The sequence below is a fragment of the Rhinolophus hipposideros genome (assembly GCF_964194185.1).
Source record: "Rhinolophus hipposideros genome assembly, chromosome: 3".
Taxonomy (NCBI): Eukaryota; Metazoa; Chordata; class Mammalia; order Chiroptera; family Rhinolophidae; genus Rhinolophus; species Rhinolophus hipposideros.
In genome coordinates, this window is record NC_138049.1 from 72,302,248 (window position 1) to 72,322,895 (window position 20,648).

Sequence of the window (20,648 nt, forward strand, 5' to 3'; positions counted from 1 at the left end):
CAATATCAGAAAATATCTGCAGAGATAAAAAAAAAAAGCTCACTATGCGTAATTAACGAAGTTCTCAAAGAAAAGCGAGAAGTAACAAGCTATCAATTAAGAAATCTGAAAAAAAAATCTGCAACCAAAAATTCAGCTGGAAAAAAATACATTAATTGCAAAATAATTGCAAAATAAATCTGTGTTTTTCTGCAATATTACTATCAAATTTAAACATCATACGGAATTTATCAGCATTTCAAAAACGGGCAAAATTCACTGCTATAATTTTTTTTAGTTTTGCAATGGTTTAATATATAATTTTTAACTTCATTATACTCCAACAATTTAGGCTATAAAATGTCTTAAATTTTAAGACATTAAGACATTTAAATTTTAAGACTATACAGATAAGTTGAGCACAATTTAATTCTGTTAAAGTCATCTCAAATTAAAACTACTTTAATTTAAAATTAGGTCCTTACTAATTTAATCCTGTAACACAACTATTTCTCACCTCAGACACATGCTACCCATACTAATGTGGAAGGCTTTACAAATGACTTTTACTCTAAGGACCAAATGCAAACCACATGCAAAAGTATACCCATTCTTTTGATCAGTTTTGCAGTATGTCCCACCCATTCTTGTGGAATGACTGTCAATACTTTTTTAACAGTAAATTTATAAAAAACAAAAAACAGTTTATTTACTTTGTAGACAATATAACTTCTCTGCAGTGATGAGCTTGCTCACATTAAGGTGCGAAGGCTTTTGCACCATTTTGGTAGCTCACAGAAAACAAACCAACGCCCATTGGAGTATCTGAGAACCAGAAGTCAATCAGCTGTCACACTGGTCTTGGCTAACATATTCACTCTGCCTAGTACACAAGTCAGCCAAATCTGTAAGTTCATGAAGCCTGGTTAGGCCAAAACACAGGCATGAAGTGAAAGCCCAAAGAGAAAAACAGACTGCACTAAGAATCAACACCAAAACATGTCATTATGTAATTGTTGGCTACGCCTGGATCCAAGGGATTAGCTAACATCTCTGTACTTGCAGTTATCAGCCATTGGGGGAGGGGGAGGTTTACATAACTCCATCTCTGTGTTCCTCAGAGCTCGAGTACTTTAAGATGAGAGAGCCTGGGAAAGGCAAAGACAGATACTGCTGTCTTCCCATACACATTCCCCAGAGACATGAAGCATACGCCATTTTTAAACCTTTAAATGTTATAAAGCCCTTTGTAAAGCCAAGATAATGCCTGGAAGCTGTCTGCTCTTACAGCTCATATGTAGCCCAAGTAACATGTTCACAAATGATGACTCTGGCATGAAAGCCATAAAGGACATTTTTAAGGAGTTGATCATGTTGCACAATTAAAAAGAACCATTAGGTCAGCTTTTTATACATCCGTCCTTCAACTGAGTGGACACACTTAAGAGGACACAGGCATTTAACAAAGATAATGATGTACAACTGCCCCATGATTTGGCTGTAAAAGTATTCTTCCCCACCCTGTGTAAAGTACATGCTCCCAACAATGGTGATACATTCAAAATGCATGCAGGCCTTCCAAAAGATGTATTCAGTTAATGGTATCTTCTATTAAACCATAAGAAAACTGAGTAAATTTGTACAATGCAAGGAAAAGTAAAACATTAAGATGCTATTAAATTACTTACCAATTGCAAAGACATGAGGTGGCATTGTCCCAAGAGATTTTCCCTGGTACGACTTTATTGTTTCTGAAGAGTATATTTTAGGTATGTCAAAGTATGGGTTCACTGCAATCAGAATGTTGGCCACATACGTCTAAACAGGAAAAGCATAAACATAAAATTTTCCAATTACTATTTTCATTGAAAACTAAATAAGGCTCATAGGAGAAAGAAAATACAGGAAATAGATACCTTCAATTCTCTATATAACTTGGACTCTCAGATCTGCATATCTAGCCTAGACATTCCCTATCTCTACAAGACCCATACTTCTCTAATGTTTAATAAATATTTACATCTTCTCATCCCATAGGCATCTCAAACTCAGCACATATAAAATCAACATTATCTCTCTTGACCTCCCTTTGCCTCAAAGAAAACATTCTCCTCCCATATGCTCTCCTGGTTTACACCATCATCACCAAGCAGAGTCTCTAAGCCTCTACTTCAATCAGCCTTCTTCTGCTGACTACTTATGAAATCTATTCTCCTAGTGCCAGCCCTACAGCCTGAGTTTTGGTCATTTATACTCCTCACCTAGACTATTTTATTCACCGTTACTGAAGAGTTTAACATAGGTCATAAGAACCTCTAAGCCTATCCCCATCACTGAATACCAAGAATTGATTTAGCTTCTGGTCCCTGATTTTGCAAAACAACACATGCTAACCATTCCCCAGAATATTGACAGGCTAAAATGTTTAACGAGCAACTTAAGCTTGCTTTTAAAATCGGAATGTAACTGTGGCTTTAAAAGACAAAAGAAAAATGCACCAATTGGATCTATAAAATTCCTTGTGGGTAGAAAGGGAGTTGTGGTTTAGCAATTAGTTGTAGTTTACTGACCAAAGTAGGGCACACAGAACCACATTTTTCCCTTTTCTGCCTCTAGCTGTGGAAAGAAAATGATGCAAAAAGCTTGAGCTCTCACACTACTAATCTAAAATTCAATGAATGGTCCCAAAGATGTATCCTGGAGTAGGGTAAATAAATAAGAAATTCCAGGTAATAATCTTTCTATGGGAGACAAAAGGAAAGTAAAAGAGATTTTAGGAACTAGTGAAAATGTTAAAGTGAGTTAGCTATTGTTTTACTCAAATGTAAGGAATAATAGTGATAATTCTGTGAATTAGTGATAATTCGGTGAAAAATATAAAAATATCAAATGTCAACTCTCATTGAAATGCTTCCTTGTCTTACATATATTATAGCAGTAATAACTATATTTATGTATTGCTAATTTTAATGGCTTTATTAACTAAAGGCATAATTGGCTAGGAAAAAACATACCGATCATGGTTTCAGTTAACGTAAAAATACTGGTTTTCTAAAAGGAGCTGATGATGCCAAACAGCCCCTAACAGAGGTCATTTGTCCAACTGCATACAATAGCTTAGAAACAGAAGGGTCAAAAGAGCCAGGAATACCCCTAAAATTCTCCAGAGTGATGTAGATATTATACAAGAGAAACAAAAACTTAAATTTCACATATTTTTTTCTATCAACCATGCGATTTAGCAAAGGCTTGCAGGTCAACTAAATTCAATGTGGAAAAAAAAGCAACTAATTTTTTAAACACAGTTAATACTGCATGTAAAACCTTCAATTAACATCACATTCAGTAAGTATAGTATCATTGCAACACAGGAAGCATTAAAAGACCAATTAAAATCCCTTGGGTGTTAAACTTTTATATAAACATCCTAAATAAAAACAATTTTTAAAACAATTTAAAAAATTTTTTCTATCAATTTTTAAAAGTATCATGATTCTTTAAGGTAATAAAAAATGTCTGAACTTCAAGATAAAAGATTTAAAACAATCAAAATTTGATCAAATAAATAAGATTGCTCCACCACCATCAAGAGATGTAAGTAAAGAAAAAATAGTGGCCAGTACTATTTGAAAGATGATGTTCCTGGTTATATCCAAATCAACTTTTATTGACTTTTTACAAGTTAAACTGCTTCATAAACAAACTTTAAAAGTTTTTTGTTTTTTTTATTTTGGTACCTAAAACAGCATTTAGCACACACCAGATGCTCAGTATTAGTCTGCTGATTGAGTGAATTTTGCTTCTAAATGTATTTTTAATCAAGAATAACCATAAAGGCTCTTTATTTAGTTGATTTAAAAGAAAAAAAAATAGAGGAACGTAAAGACTTAATACTGTGCTATGTATAACCAAAAGATGGCAAGTGAACTCTTTTGGAAAAGACTCGATTAGTTCTATTTCCCAGCTGTCACCACTTGGACAGATGGCAAAGACTAAAGGTAATTTAGTCAGAATTAAGTAAGTACAATTAGGCAAACTGATAGTGATATAAAAGATTAAGACTGTCACTTGATCTAGGAGGCGTCAAAGAAGCCATGTGTTTTCTTCGTTCAAAAATAATGAAGAGTCGCATCTTTATAACAGGAGAACTACAGTGCCGTAATTTATCTCCAGCCAACAAAGGACTCTACAACTAGGTCATATTAAAATAAAACCTCTCATGTGCCCAATGAGTAATTATAACTAAAACATACTAGTTAAGTATCCATCTGAATGATTTGGTGCAAACCATATTTACATTAAAAGCATGCTCTCTCATTTTTTAATATTCTGTATTTCTAAGGTAAGGTATCTCCTTAGGGCTTAATGAAATATTGTAACTATTTAGGCTCTAAGATCAGCATTTCAGTGTTCTTGATATTTCTTCAGGTACTGTTTAGGCTATTCAAGTTTTTAATTTCAATATGCATTTTTTACAGTCTGCCTTAAATTCGTGGCAGAACAATATGGAAAATGAATTAAATGGATCTATAAACATATACCAAAAATAAAAACTCAAAACCCAAAATAATTAGTATGTTTTTTGGAAACAAAATTGGACATTTTTAAGTCTGAATATTTAGCAAGTGCCTACCATGTACCATGCACGTTCCTGGAATTAGAGCAATAAAATAGAAAAAAAATCCTTATGTTCACGGAGCTCACACTTTATTCAACAAACTCAATCAAATATGATTTCCTTTCAGAAAATTTTGAGCTCAACAAAATCAAACAGTAGTATGTAAAGTAATTATCCCCACAGAAACTTAAACCATAGATAAAATACTTACATAAATCCTGTCTTTACTGTATCGAACTTTGATATTATGGAGGAGTGTGGCTTCATTTAAATACATTAGTGAACCTGAGACATAAAATGTATAAATCATTAGATATTTGAAGGAAAAAAATAAAATAACACAAACACTATCTTAATCTGAGTCACTTTGATCCAAGCTAAAATTCACCTGTTAGATTTAATTCCATCTTTTTAAAACCATGGTACATGTAAACCCAAGAGGCCAATTTAAAATATGTTCAGTTTACATGTGTGTCACAGTGATATTTATAAACAATGAATTTCCAACCAGGTAAGTACATCTAGTGAGTACCAGGTGAGTATATATTATGAAATCTGGTTAAAAAGTTGAGTACAATTCAAGTGGAAAGAAAGTACTAGTTTAAATAGCGCCGATTTTAATACACTTAGACACAACAAAGGGATGATACTAATAAAATCTGACAAAATTTTATAGAAAAAACACAGAAGATAAAATTTTAGAATGGGAAGGGACCATTAGACCATTCAGCCAGTGCCTCACAACTGATACAACACAACTGATACGACAAAATAAGAGTCCTGAAGAAATTGTACACTTGACCCTTTAACAACTCGGAGGTTAGGCACACTGACCACTCTCTCAATTGAAAATCTGCGTATAACTTATATCATCTTATAATAACTTATGTCATCTCTCTGCATACTCGAATTCCCAACACAGATTGAAAATACATATGTCTTAAACAAGGATATGCAGCTAATTAACATCAGAATCAAGGTAAAAATCTTGTTTTTCTGATGTCTTTTCTACTAATATGTCAGAGTATACATACATTTATACACACACATATACACATACACACACACACACACACACACACACAAGCACTCTGACATAGTCTATTCTCCCAGCCTAATCTACTCTCCCAGCCCTCCAATAATCTGAGCTCCATTTCTAAATTTCCACCACATGCTAGAGTAGACAAAACCACTCTTCTCCCCAATCACTGTGTTTCTACTATTAGCACTAACATTTTTTTAGTCATACAGATTGCAAACCTTAGTCTATACTTACAATCATCTTTTCCCTCCCTCCTTGCTCTAAACCAGTTTCCAACTCTACACACCATATAATAAAGTGTGTAGCACAATACCAGATTCACAGTAGGCACTCGAAATTAGCATAATCTGAATCTCTGAAATGTCTCTCCTTTCTTTCCATTTCCACTGCCCCAATCCCAGTTTAGGTCACATTACCTTGTTTGTAATCATAGTAGCCTCTTAATTGTCTACTGCATCAGTCTCTCTCCTGCCTAATCTAGACTGCTCAGCACATTAACTAAACTGGAGGCCTAATCAAATCTCTCTCCTCCTCAAAAAACATCAGTGGATCTCCATCTACTACCAAAGTCCATATTCACACCTGGTTCTCCCTTATTAAACCTGCATTCAACTGATTTTTTTATATAATTTTCCACAGTTCCCTTTAATGTGGTCTTACTTATGGGCAGACTAAACTATTTATCAAACCCAAGTATCATGAATGCATTGGACTCCATCTCTACATCTCCAGGTGTTAAAAATTTACCTATCCTTTAAGGTTAGTTCAAAGATTATCTCACAAATGATACCTTGTTTCCCCGAAAATAACCTAGCTGGACAATCAGCTCTAACGCACCTTTTGGAGCAAAAATTAATATGACCAGATCTTATTTTACTGTAAAACCAGGTCTTATATTAATTTTACTGTAAGACCGGGTCTAATATAATACAATATAGTATAATATAGTATAATATACTATAGTATAATATAATATAGTATAATATAATATAATATAATGTAATATAATACAATACAATACCGGGTCTTATATTAATTTTTGTTCCAAAAGATGCATTAGAGCTGATTGTCAGGCTTGGTCTTATTTTGGGGGAAACAGGGTACTTCCCCATTCTCACCACCACTAGAATTACTTTCTTTTTAATTTCTTTATGGTGCTTACCAAGGCCTGACAGTATTGCAATTATAACATTATACTCATATATCTGGTGTCGGCTACTAAAGCAGATCTTTGAGAACAGAACCCTGCCTGATTCACTTGCTTGTTTGCTTGATCCCTCATTGGAGTTGTACATATGCCTAAACTGTGTGTATGCCTAACATACAATTCAACACCTAGCCAATTCTGTCAAACAAGAGCGTCTTGCTATACATATCTCAAAGACTACCCATGTTTGTACACTCATATGCAGCCAATTCACTTTTCAAGAACACATGCATCACTGTTTTCTAATGCTGCTTATGGCAGAATAAAGCAGTAAGAAGTGGCTGGGGCCTCCTAACAGCTTTAATATTCAATTAGTCAAGTAAAAAGGCAAAATTAATATACTAACCTCCATGTATAAAACCCTTCACACAGAAAATCTAGAGCTAAAACTAGGTAATAAAATTTTGCTATATTATTAGTGCACTATCAAAAGACAACTCATGCATCTCTTTCAACAGAACTTTTATCACATAGTTCAGAACACTCTACAGACACCAAACTTTTAATAAACACATTACCACCATGAAATAGAGAAAAGGATTTTAGAACTATGCATGTGAAACCCTAAGGAACAATGCCATGTGTCATTTGGCAGAGGACAATGGTATAGTGGCAAGTCTAGACAAAAGAATAGGAGACGGAACCACTTTAGTTGGAAAACCTACATTCTAAACTCAACAACCAAAGTTGCATTAATGGTGTGGTTTCAAAAAAGGGACTTCAAGTAGGGCTGGGCTACTGAATGATAAGGCTAGTTAACATCCACATATTAACACTGATGCCAGCTGACATCATTGAAGAAAACACTTGCAAGAGCCAGCAAAACTACACTGAGACAGGGAGAATTAAGAGGTTGGACAAGTATCATAGTTATACAAATATCATATCAAGATGAAATAACCTGAAGGAGAATGCTTTAAAGTGTTAATTTAAAAAATGATTAAAAATTGAACACACAATGGGATTTATAGACGATGTAATACAGAATTGTACACCTGAAATCTATGTAAATTTACTAACAATTGTCACCCCAATAAATTTAATTAAAAAAATGATTAAAAATAATTCAAAACCACTTATGTTTAGGTACACGTGGATATATAAACCAAAAAAAAATTAATATATGAAAAGGATTAATTTTTAGTTCTGAATACCCTAGCAAGTTCTAAGAAAAGAGATTTCCCTCTTATTTTGGATATGGTAGAATCTAATTCCTTTTATTTTGTTCTGATTGCTATTACGAAAAATATTATCCCATCAAACTTTCCAGTAGTTTTGAAAAGGAAGGGAGCTCCACATTTTTCCTCAAATTCTTACACCTGGTAACAGCTACCATTTATTGAGAGACTATTAGAGAGTAAGCACTGCACAGTGCCAAGCATTTTAAATATGTCAGCTCCAAGCACGCAACACACACATTGTTACTTCCACTCTACAGATGAAAAGCTCAAAGAGGAGAGAGAAATTGTCCACAGACCGAGTTCCTAACAGTCAGAATCTGAACGCAGGCTCCCTAAGCCCACAGTTCTCCTATCACTCTATTCCACACTGCCCATTCACATATGGGAATCTTACAGGCTTACACAGATGTGAACTCCAGAGAAAATCAACAAGGACAAAATATATTCCTTTCTCTTATTATTTTTCTTTAAATGTTAAGGTTTTAATGTAAGATATCTTTAATGAAATCCCTGACAATGAGACATGATTTTTGTTTGTTTGTTTTTTAAGGAGAGCGCAGCTCACAGTGGTCCATGTGGGGATCGAACCGGCAACCGTGGTGTTATTAACACCAGCTCTAACCAACTAAAGCTAACGGGCCAACCCCTGGACACGATTCTTAAACATTACCAAGTTAAAAAATGAAATATGATTAATAATCTTAAAAATGCAAGAATAAACACGGCCTGTTTACTGGATAAAGTTTTTTCCACCAAACACATTAAGGTAGTTATACCAAATTAACGTTTTATTTTAATGTTCTGAAATCAATTTTTCCATTAGTAATTATAACACAGTATTTTTTAAATGTTTTTTTTTCCATCAAACAGTGGCATTAAATTGACTCAACTTCCAAATTATTGAACCACATACACTACTATAAATATCATCTGATTCTAGATGAAGTTCAAAATAACTCTTTCAAAACCGTTAACAAGAGATCTTTAGTTCAGGCTCCATAGTAAATTATTACTATTCCCCACATTTATACAACTGAAGTAAACTAAAAGGACATTCAAGAGAGTCTTTCACCAAACTGCCAATGTGAGACAATAATGAATTTAGGGCTTTTGAGTTCCTCCATTCATATGAATCTTCATGTCAAAAGGCTACATTTCTTGTGAACCAGGATAGTGTACCTAGTAATATAACCACTAATTTATTTTTATTTTTAGAGGAACAGTTTCCTTTTCTGTGATGAGATCTGTTTTTCACTTTGATACTTACAGTTATCTTCCACATCTTTTTTACTATCCTCTTCTGCAGGAAACACTTGGTTTATGAGAGCCAAAAATGTCTAACAAACAAAACAAGAACTCATTAAAGTAGAGGCTTATTAATGCAAGAAAAATAAAGAAGCTTAACTGGTTGTATATATAGTAATAATAGCAACAATATGTTCTTCATTAAAATATAATACAAGCTCCTATTACTTAACAAGACACAAACCCAAAAATCAGGATAATAACTTTACACAAAAACTTTATCCATTATTACCATGATCATGAAATCAATAATGGAAATCAATAAAAAACATACTATGCTCTAATACCTAGAGTAGGACAAAAAGTGAAGTATATTAAATTTATATAGGTATGCTATTTAACAACTTTTTAAAAATAAAAATTTTAACATTTGTACATATAGCAATTGTATTGTTTCTAAAAAGAAAAAAAGTAACATTCAGTCAATCAGATATACTAACATAACAGCACAGATTATTATTTCAATGTTAATTGTTTTTAAGTAAAATATATTTGATACGAATTCTTGTACAGATAATGTGCCAGAAATATAAACAGTACCCAAAGCTACTTGGTCCATAAAATTATAGGTGTGTATATGAATAAGTTTGTATTTGTTATATCACTTAAATGCTATGGTAGAAATTCTAGGATTAAGATAGTATCTTGTAAGAGAGAAGAAATGATCTCAAATTACATTTAAAGAGAATTAAATTGTATCCATGCCATTCTAACTTATCTATTAATTTATACTTCTCAAACAATTACGATTGGTTGAAGTTGTCATCCATATCAAATAAAACTCTAAGAAAAAAATTGTTCAATTATTTTAAAATAATATTTGTATGTCTATGTATGTGTGTATACATACACTTATAAGACAAGGCTACTTCTATAGTTTACAGAGTAAATCCAGGCTGCTGGTACTACCTCAATTCAAAGTCATACCCAAATCAGAAAATTGGTATGCTCTAAATACACTGAAAGTTTATAATTGGGATCCTAGTACATGTTCTTAATATTATAAACGTGGATCTACAGGATAGATTACAAAATTGAACTAATCCATAATGTATGCTAAGTATATTAATGGTATTATAGAACAACCCACAAATTATTATAATGATTCTATCGGGAAATGCATTCAGAAATAATTGCTAATGTCACAGACCTACATGCCTACTTTCACAGCCATATAAATGGGGGTAAGACCCCCCCAGACTCCAGGTGTTAGTTATACCCTGTTAGAGCCATGTGAAATAAAAGAGGCTCCAGGAGATCAGAAAATGGGGAGAGGTAGAAGACAAAGAGTTGCTAGAATGAGAAAGTTAAGAGAAAGGCTGAAAGGCAAGTAATGAGTCCTACAAGATAGCTTCTCTCCTATTTCTTCATCCCCCAAATTATCTCCAGCCCCCATCTTCTTCTCCCCTTCACCGCCTACTCAATGAGAAAGAGAAAATTTGTTTCATTAAAGCAATTGTTTTCTCTTAAAAGGAGGAGGCTTTTTCTCCTGTCAAGAGAAGATTGCGTACAAAAGCACACAATGACCCCCAGGAGTAAACATCTCCCACATATCACACACAGAGCAACAAGCTCCAATGACAAAATGGACAAGTCAAACAGTTCCTGCACTTGAGAAGATTAGTCTAGTAAGGAGGGGGAGAGAAAATAAATATCTCCATTTAAGTATTACAGGAGGCTAAGAATTTATACCACTCCTCAAAAAAAGGAGTAATCAACAGTAAATTCTATGGCATGGGAGGGGAAAAAGGGAGGGATTGGATAACTGAAAATTTTTCATAAAGGAGGTGACCTCAATCAGAGTCTTGGGAGAGAGAGAAGTATTCACTAAGCAAAGGGCTATGGAGGGTGGTATTCCAGGCAAAAAGAGTACTATGAACAACACAAAGAACCCAACATCACCTAGTTCAAAGTGGGGGCCTGATAAACACTGTGGAGGGGCAGCATGGAAGAGAAAGAGAAACAGATTCACAAGAATAAGCATATGGCAAGAGTATGAAGGAGCAACTGTTGGTTGGCAAAAAATAAGACTAGTAAAGTAGGAAGGGAAGAGAGACTGTCAACCCTTAAATGCCATATATTGAGGGCGTTAGCCTGAAGGCCAATCTACTGCAAATAGGAAACATAAGATCAATTTAGAGATTCGAGACAGCATTTTTAACAGAATAAAAGATATCAGAAAACACCAGACTGCATCACATGCAGCAAGGATGTTTCATTTGACCAACTCTTTCATTTATGGATACGCAGACACATGCACACAAGACACACAGTTGCTGAAATGTGAAATCTATTTTTCATAAACACACACACACACACCTAACGCAATATAAAATCTATTTCTTCCTATGGGTCACAGTAAGAAAAAAACGTTAAAAGCAATTGCTATCACCGAAGACCCGAGCTAAATCATTCCCTCTTCTTTGCTTCTACTGTATCAGCAAACAGATCTACTTGATTTGTCCATCATTTTATGCACTTAATTCCTTAATATTTAAAAATTTATGATCTCAAGACCATTAATTATCTAGGCAAAAAAACTGCTTCTCTTGTGGATCTTTTTAACCATATATAGTTATTATTACACTTTACAATTTATTAAGACCCCAATCAGAAAGCAAACAAGAAAGTAAGATTAAAAGCAATTTCTGAGATTTTTGTTAACCCTCAAAAAATGTTTGTGAAAAGTAGCTTCAACTTTAGTAATAAAATTTTCTATAGATCCATACTTTTCATGGCTTCACAATTTACATTTTAAGTATTTGTATTGGTTCTATGTGTGTATGTGATTAATACTAATACGGCATAGTTGAAAACACATACATTATTTAAAATATAAAAAGCATACATCCATAAATCCAATTTCTTCTATGCTTGAACTATTTTGTCACGTGTGGATATAACAGAATATACCTAGCATGTATACTTTTCATTTAATTTCAGCCTTGTGATTTACTGTGCTTATAAAACATGTGAAACAAAAATGAAAAAAAGACTTTGAAGGATAACGAAGGCTCACTCAATTTCTGTCATCCCAAAACATGCTACTTTGACATACTGATTATTGTGAGCTAAAGGCGCTTGAGAAATAGCCCATACAAGAAAGGCACTCTCCTTTTTATTTCTGAAAGCAGGACATAGAACTGCCATGTGAAAGGTGCCCTCCCTAAACCAGAAGGAAGGAAGACAATCTTATCACCAGAGAAGGGGAATCAAGGCCAAGAGAAATCTGTACAAACAAACCTCGTCCAACTAACCCTTATTTTCCTAAGCACCTCTCCACAATTACTGCCCTTAGCCCAAACCCCTTTGTCTTATCAATTCTTCACAAATTGTTTCTTTGTCTAAAAAGTATAAAAGCTTTCTGCTCTGGGCATGTCTTCAGTTCTTCATTCTCTCCTGAAGGCTCCTATATGCATACGAAAGTTTAATAAAACTTCTATGCTTTTCCCACTGTAAATCTGTCTTATGTCAGTTTAATTCTCAGGCCCAGCCAGAGAATCAAATTGAGAGAGGAAAATGTTTTCTCCATTATAAGTTCAAACAAATAAAAATAACTAAGTTTATTTTTTTAATTCTTGTTTTTTTTTAACATGTACTGCATTGTAAATATAAATAGGTACTTGTTAATAAGAGAAAAAAACAGAAACACTTTGTCTTTTCTTTCCTGAGGGTATCTTTAATTGGTTTCCTCTAACATGCCACATTATATATTATGCATTTAGGTTCTTGAGTTGTTTACAGTAACAGAATAGTTTTCTCTGTGAAAAGGCCTCATGAGAGATCCACCTTGTTTTTCTAAGGTTCCCAGAAGGATGGTAGTCATATGGCATTAGTTAACCATGTATCTGTAGAATATAAATTATTCATGAATATTCGCAGAGTCCAAAGTAAACAGAAATGACATCAACAAATTTAATTTAGTCAGAAGACCTATTTAACAGGAATATTTATTAAACTGAATACTGTGAAGATCTCCCACAAAAAGAGACCTTACAGTCCCCATAAAGACTGACAGAGACTCCAGATCATTTTACCCCTAAACTCCCATTTGTAATATTGCCTGGTCTTTGTTTAAGCATAAAAGGAAAGAGATACCATGTGCACAAAATTAAAGTATGTTTTCACGTTTTAAAAACTATCATAAGACTTAAGTATTTTTACTTAATAGAAATAAAATTATTCCAATCCCATGTTAATAAATTTAGGTAAATAAAAAGCTTACAAGAAGGAATTGTCTAGGAGCTAAAATAAAAAGCAAAATTTGATAACATAATCCCATTCACTTTTTTTTTAAATAAATTTTACTGGGAATACTGGGGAACAGTGTGCTTCTCCAGGGCCATCAGCTCCAAGTCACTGTCCTTCCATCTAGTTGTGGAGGGCACGGCGCAGCTCCAAGTGCAGTCATCGGTGCAGCTCACCATCTCAAGAGAGAACCGAACCAGCAACCTTGTTGTTGAGAGCTCCCGCTCCGGAAGCTCAGAGGCAGCTCACTGTCTTCAATCTAGTTGTGGAGGGTGCAGCTCACTGGCCCATGTGGGAATCGAACCAGCAACCCTGTTGTTCAGAGCTTGTACTCTACCCAACTGAGTCATCCGGCCACCCGCCATTCGCTTTTCATACTTTTGTTTTGTAACATCACAAATATATTGGTAATTTTAGTAATATGTGTAAGGAACAAAAATGCTGTTTCCATTTTATCATAATGCTATTTTTTTCTTTAAAATGTAATAATGAAAGGCTCACTAAATTTCTGTGTAATTTTATCATAGGGCAACATTTTCCCGCTAGGGTATGTACTTCTGATTTAATCAAATAACGCAGTAGAAAACTAAGATTCAATTACCAGAAATCTACTTTTCCCTACGCTGTACTAAGGAATATCTGCTTCATTGAGAAGGGAGACACCTTAGAAAGAAATCAAATTTTTAAATGTTTCTGAGATACTCACCTTGCCTTTTTGGTTCAAGGGTTCAATTGTTAGGCTGTCAGGGCCAATGTCCACAATGTTGCCCATCTGAAATCCATCTGTAGGGTGTGGCGCCCAAACGGGCTTTCCATCCTCCATTTTTGAAGTCTGCTATCCACTATCTCCTGTGTCAAAGGAATAAATAAAGCAACATGAATAACTTGGAAATAAAAAAACAAATAACATGTTTTTTAAAAGTTAACATGAAAATTGCAATTCATAAAACCTCTCCCACGGTAATCCCCAGCCCTTCCCATCTGGTAGCACCCAGCCATGACCTGTATCCACCTTTACATAAGGACCAGGCAGAGTCTGCCCTACCTTCAGGTAACAATTGCTCTGCTACAGCACTCCTTCAGTTGTGGACTGCAGGAAGCACTACACTTTGAGCAGTGCAAAAAGAGAGCAATGGTCAATCTATTGTCCCAATGTGATTTATAACAGCTCTCCCTTTTACTACTTACAATATTCTAGATTGCAAAAACAACTGTCCCAGGAATAGATGTTATTGTGTGGAGTTAGATTGGAGTTAAACAGTAAGTCATTTTAGACCTGAAGGGATAAAAGTGAAAGATGAGATTGCTTCCTCTGGAAACTTTCCCTGACAACCTGAGACTACAGAGATGCCTCACCCAAGTGTTCCTATACTGAGGTAGAACTTGTAAACAATGAAATGTACAAATCCCAAGCATTCACAAGATATACCCATGTCACAAATAGCTAATTAGTACTGAGGACATTTCCCTCACCACAGAAAGTTCCCTCATGCCTCCTGGTCAATCTCTATTCCCCACAGACATCTACTGTTTCGGTTTCTAGCATCATAGATTAGTTTTGCCTTTTCCTGAACATCATATAAATGAAATCATACATGATATATGATTTTTTATCTGGCTTCTTTCATTCAACAAAATGTTTTTTATATTCAACCATGTTGTTGTGTACACTAGCCCACTGAATGACTATTCCACAATTGTTTATATGTTGTCCTGTTGATGGACATTTGGATTGTTTCCAGATTTTTTCCTACTGTAAATTCTAACCTAATTTTTCAAGTGTTCCTAAAAAGCTTCTTTCATGCTTGGCATTCTCAGATCTAACATTTACCATTCTGTTTTTTGAGAGTATCCTGAAAGGTCCATGACCTTTCAGTAAAATATTTCATTTTAATGAGCTTGGATTCTATGTGGCTAATGTGTGATAGTGAATCAGCTAGTGAGTGATCCCAGAGGTTCTAGTTTTAACATCTCGATGAGATTTTATTTTTCGGTACTTATCTATACTTAAGAAGAGCTGATGCATGTGCCATAACTCTCCTCTTATGTGGTATTCTCAAATCTGGGATTTCCCACGTCAATGATCGCAGACCTCGTCTCTCATGAAAGTCAAAGGTGTTTGGTATATAGTTCAATCAAAAAGCTGCTAACTACTGGCATGTTTGTAGTATGGTTTTTGGTTAACATCTTCCATGTCATGGCCATACAGTGGGACTTGCTTTCCCCATGCAGCAAATGCTATTAGGTGTAAGTATGATTTGGAGTTAAGAAATTAAATGTGGATTCTCTATAGATGTGAATCAGTAACACTGCTTCAAACTTACATTACACACACCTTCCCTGGATATTCATACCTAATCCCATGGCCTTAAATATCACGTGTAGGTGAATGATGCCCAAATTTGTTTCTCCAACCCAGAACACTGCTGAGTTCCCAGATATTTACTTGCCTACTGGATACCTCCTGAGAGATACAACTAATAGATATAACATGATTATTTCTATATTATTACTGTATTCCAGCCTGTTCTTTTTTATATCAGTAAAGGCACCAACAACACTCAGTTCAAACCAAACCTGGAGTCATCCTCAATTCTTCAGCTTCTTCTAAATCTATATAACCCCCCACTCCCCATCCTGTTGGCTTTATCTCTAATAAGTCTCTTAAATCCACCCACTTCTCTGTTTCTCCTCTGCCATCCTAGTCAAAACCAACATGGCCCTTTACCTGGACTTCTGTAATTAACTTAGCTGCCTGCTCCCATTCTTGCCAATTTGCACCGATCACTAGAAATCTTATTGAAAGGTAAATCTGATGTCATTCTGTTCCGTACGGACAGTCCTTTCAATGACCCCAAGGCCCAGCACAGAGCAGGCAAGTCAATATTCACTGGGTGAATGAATAAATTGTTCAAAGTTTGGGAAGAGTAAAAGGAGATGGTAGATTAGAAAGAGTTAAAAAAAAAAAAACGTCTTAAAACCCAGGCTTGAAACTAAGCTCTACCACTGTCTGACTAGCTCTTAAGCAAGTTACTTAATCTCTCTGATCATTATCATTATCCTTACCCATATGTGATAATATCACTTACCTTACAGAATTGCTATGAGGATTAAGTGACATAAAATTGAGATCACCATTCTAATGACACCCAATAGATGCTAGTCACACCTCTTCCTCTTATATTCCCTCCATATCCCTTGTTTGAAGCCACCGATAAATTTCAAGGAAATGGTCTTGTGATAGGTCTAAATACAAAGGGAAACTACAGAATAGTCATGAGTGATCATTTAGAAATAACTGAGCAACTGAAAAAAAAAAAAAATCACAGCAAGCAAAGCCCCCAAGTCCAGAAAAGAATGGCAAATTCCCTTGATCTATTCAAATTGCTTTCCCATTTGGAACCCCTTGCTGCAGGCTTCCAAGATAACAGATTTAAAGGCACACACCTAATATTCTTCTTCTTTAAATCCTAAATTGCTTCAAACCCTAAGCAATTCCTTAAAAGTACATCAGTCCACTAGGATGGGGAGAACCAAAGAGGAAACAGTAACGACAACATTTTGGAAGTTGGAAAGCAAATGACTGAGAGGCAAATGACAGCAAACCTAAGGAAACTGAATCCCCAAGAATGAGGAAAGATGAAAAACAACCCAAATTATACCACTGAATCTCAAAAGACACAAGGACTATAGGACAAAGATACTTCTAAAACCAAGGGTGAAAAGAGGGCATACAAGGAAGACCAAGTAAAAGTTGTTTGAGAAAGAGATTTCCTAACACCAACCACACACACACTCCTGTTTTTTGACCCATTGCTGGGTAAATGACTTCCCGCTCCCACACTACACCAAGAGAAGCCTAGAGGTTATTCTCTGGAGAAGAGAAAGGGTATCTGGAATGAACAATCCCAGAAACAATTAAGAATGTACATACAAAAACTGGCACATGCTGATACTCTCTCCTGGACCAAACTCAGTCAGGCTCCTCTGAGCCTCCTGGACTAGGCCTCAGCTAGGCCTTCCATGTCACTGGTCAGTGTAGGCCAGTTATAGCAAGAATGCTGCTAAGCTAGTTTAGAGAAATTTCTCTACTCCTGACATCTGATCAAGTTCCTATCCCCTACCTTTGACCTGTGTTTAACAAGAGTTCCCTTAAGTCAGTTTAGCAAGAATCCCCTACTCTGGCTACTTCCTTAATTATTTTACACCTACCAACCCACCTAACTCTGCTCCCTGGCTATAAATCCCCTGCTGTCTTTGCTATATTTGAATTTGAACCTAATCTCTCTCCCCTATTGTAATACCTCTTGTTACAGACTGAATACATGTGTTTGCTATGGAGTAAATTGTAACCCCCCGAAATTCATGTCACAGCTCTAACCCTCAATGTGACTGTATCTGGAGATTGGGCTGGTACTAGGTAATTATGGTTAAATGATGTCATAAAGGTGGGATCCTAATCCATTAGGATTGGTAGTCCTATAAAAAGAAGAGAGAACTCAGTCTGCCTCTCTCCCTTCCCTACATCTCCCTGCCGTCCCCACCACCTCCACACTGAGGAAAGGCCATGTGAACTTTACAAGGTGGCAGCCAACTGAAAGCCAGAAAGAGAGTCCTCACCAGAACCCAATTATGCTGACACCCTGACCTCGGACTTCCAGCCCCCAGAACTGTGAGTAAATCAATTTCTGTGATTTAAACCACCCAACCTATGGCATTTTGTCATACGCTCCTATTGCAATAGTCCTAAATAAAGTCTTCCTTGTTGTCTTAACAAATGTCAGAATAATTTACTTTCAACGACCTACTAGCAGAAATGAAATATTCCCTAGAAAATATAGAAATAAAGTTTCAATTTTTCAAAAAGCCAAGAAAAAAAAAGAGAAATAGGGTGAAAAAGATGGTAGTAAACAAAAGATATAAAAAGAAGACAAAAAGATTCAGCATCAAAATACCAGGAAAAGCAAACATCCTGCCCCCCCCCTTAAAAAATAGAGGGGGAAAAAGCTTTGAAATATCCAAAGAAAATTCACCCAAACGATTTTCTAGAAACTAGCCAAAATGCCCATTAAGTCCTCAACACAATCAGTGGGAAAAAACACACACAAAAACACACCATGTCAAATTTAAGAACACCAGAAATAAAGATAAGATGCTACACATTTCCAGAGAAATAAGAGGAAAAAGGAGGAAAAAAACACAGGTCATGTGCAACAGTTCATGAATCAAAATGCCTTCAGCAACACTGAAAGACGGAAGTCAAAGCAATGCCTTTTAAATTCTGAAGGAAAATGATTTCCAACCTAGAACTCTGTACTTAGGCAAACTACCAATCCAAACAAGAGCAGTATGACCCAAGAGACAGCCACACTGAGTGCTGTCATCAAAGATATCCTCTATGCTTGGACCAGATGAATCTGGCCTAGATTCTTATCTGAATTTGTCTTATTCTAACATTCATACTCACTAAGCACGTTTGCATATGAAGATTACTTAAAAAGATACTATAAAGGGAATTTTTAAAAGACAGTTTCAATTCCCAGTGCTACTGTACTTAAACACATTAAAGGCTGACTACATATGCAATGTAGGAATACAAACCAAAAATAAACTAAGACTCATTGCAATCAGTTAAGCAAATTTAAAATTCTCGAGGGTGGCTGATTAGCTCAGATAGTTAGAGCGTGGTGCTAATAACACCAAGGGTGCCGGTTCCATCTCAACATGGGCCACAGTGAGCTGCGCCCTCCTTAAAGAAACATCAACACACACACACACACAATCTCAACATGGGCCACAGTGAGCTGCGCCCTCCTTAAAGAAACACACAGACACACACACACACATACACACACACGTTTCCCCAAAAATAAGACCTAGCCAGACAATCAGCTCTAGTGCATCTTTTGGAGCAAAAATTAATGTAAAACCTGGTCTTATTTTACTATAATATAAGACCGGGTCTTATATAATGTAAGACCAGGTCTCATATTAATTTTTGCTCCAAAAGACGCATTAGAGCTGATTGTCCTTCTAGGTCTTATTTTAGGGAAAACGCGGTATAAGAAATTCCTTGTTATTTGGGAATAGAAAGGGAATACCCTACAATACCCTATCATCAACTGAAAACTATCTCACTTTTAGTATTTAATTGACAACTGATATTTTTAAAGTAAACACCCCAGCAATCTGTAGAAGTAATCTACAGAAGCACAAAGTAACCTATAGAAGGCAATCTGTAGCCTTTCAAAGGAACTATGCTAATCTTTCATATATTCTTGTTGAAACATGAGAAGCATATCACCAAGAGGCTTTGGGGAGCAAACACTGTAGGCTAGAGTGACAAATACCTACACATCCACATTATTCTTTTCTTTTATTATTATTATTAATTTCAGATGTACAAAACAACGTAATTTCAGATGTCCAAGACAACGTAATGATTTACACCCCTCACAAAGTGATAAACTCCCAAGTCTACTACCCACTGACACCACTGAGCTATTACAATACCATTGACTACACTTCCTATACTGTACTTCACATCCCATGACTATATATACTATCCTACATATTTTAAATTATAGTTCACGTTCAATGCTATTTTATATTAGTTTCAGGTGTACAGCACAGTCCGTGGCCAGGTGTCCATACCACTTAGGAGTGATCCCTATCCCATCAAGTCTAGCACCCATCTGACACCATACCGTTTTACAACATTTTTTACTATATTCCCCACACTGCACTTCACATGCCCATGACTCTTTTGTAACTACCAATTTGTGCTTCCTAATCCCTTCACCTTTCTCCCATCTTTCTCTTCCATCCCCTGAACCCCCCCTCCCATCTAGTAACCATCAGTTTCTTTTCTGTATCTACCCTTATTTTGTTATTTTCGGGGAAACAGGGTATGAGTCTATTTCTGATTTGTTTGTTCATTTATTCTGTTCTTTAGATTCCACATATAAGTAACATCATATAGTATTTGTCTTTCTCAGTCTGACTTATTTCACTTAGCATAATACCCTATAGGTCTATCCATGTTGTCACACATGGTAAGATTTTTGC

The 20,648-nt window shown here is 35.4% G+C and overlaps 1 protein-coding gene across 4 annotated transcripts in view; it reads right to left on the reverse strand.

Moving 5' to 3' along the window:
- Positions 1-20,648, reverse strand: part of MYO6 (myosin VI) — a 136,976-nt gene that overhangs the window by 71,282 nt on the left and 45,046 nt on the right. For all 4 annotated transcript variants that reach the window (XM_081044207.1, XM_081044206.1, XM_081044205.1 and 1 more), the window contains exons 2-5: positions 14,287-14,429; positions 9,295-9,364; positions 4,809-4,882; positions 1,668-1,797 (exon numbers count right to left, since the gene is read on the reverse strand). In XM_081044207.1, coding sequence (XP_080900333.1) covers positions 1,668-1,797; positions 4,809-4,882; positions 9,295-9,364; positions 14,287-14,403 — 391 coding nt within the window. In that variant the 5' untranslated portion in view covers positions 14,404-14,429. The remainder of the gene's footprint in view (positions 1-1,667; positions 1,798-4,808; positions 4,883-9,294; positions 9,365-14,286; positions 14,430-20,648) is intronic.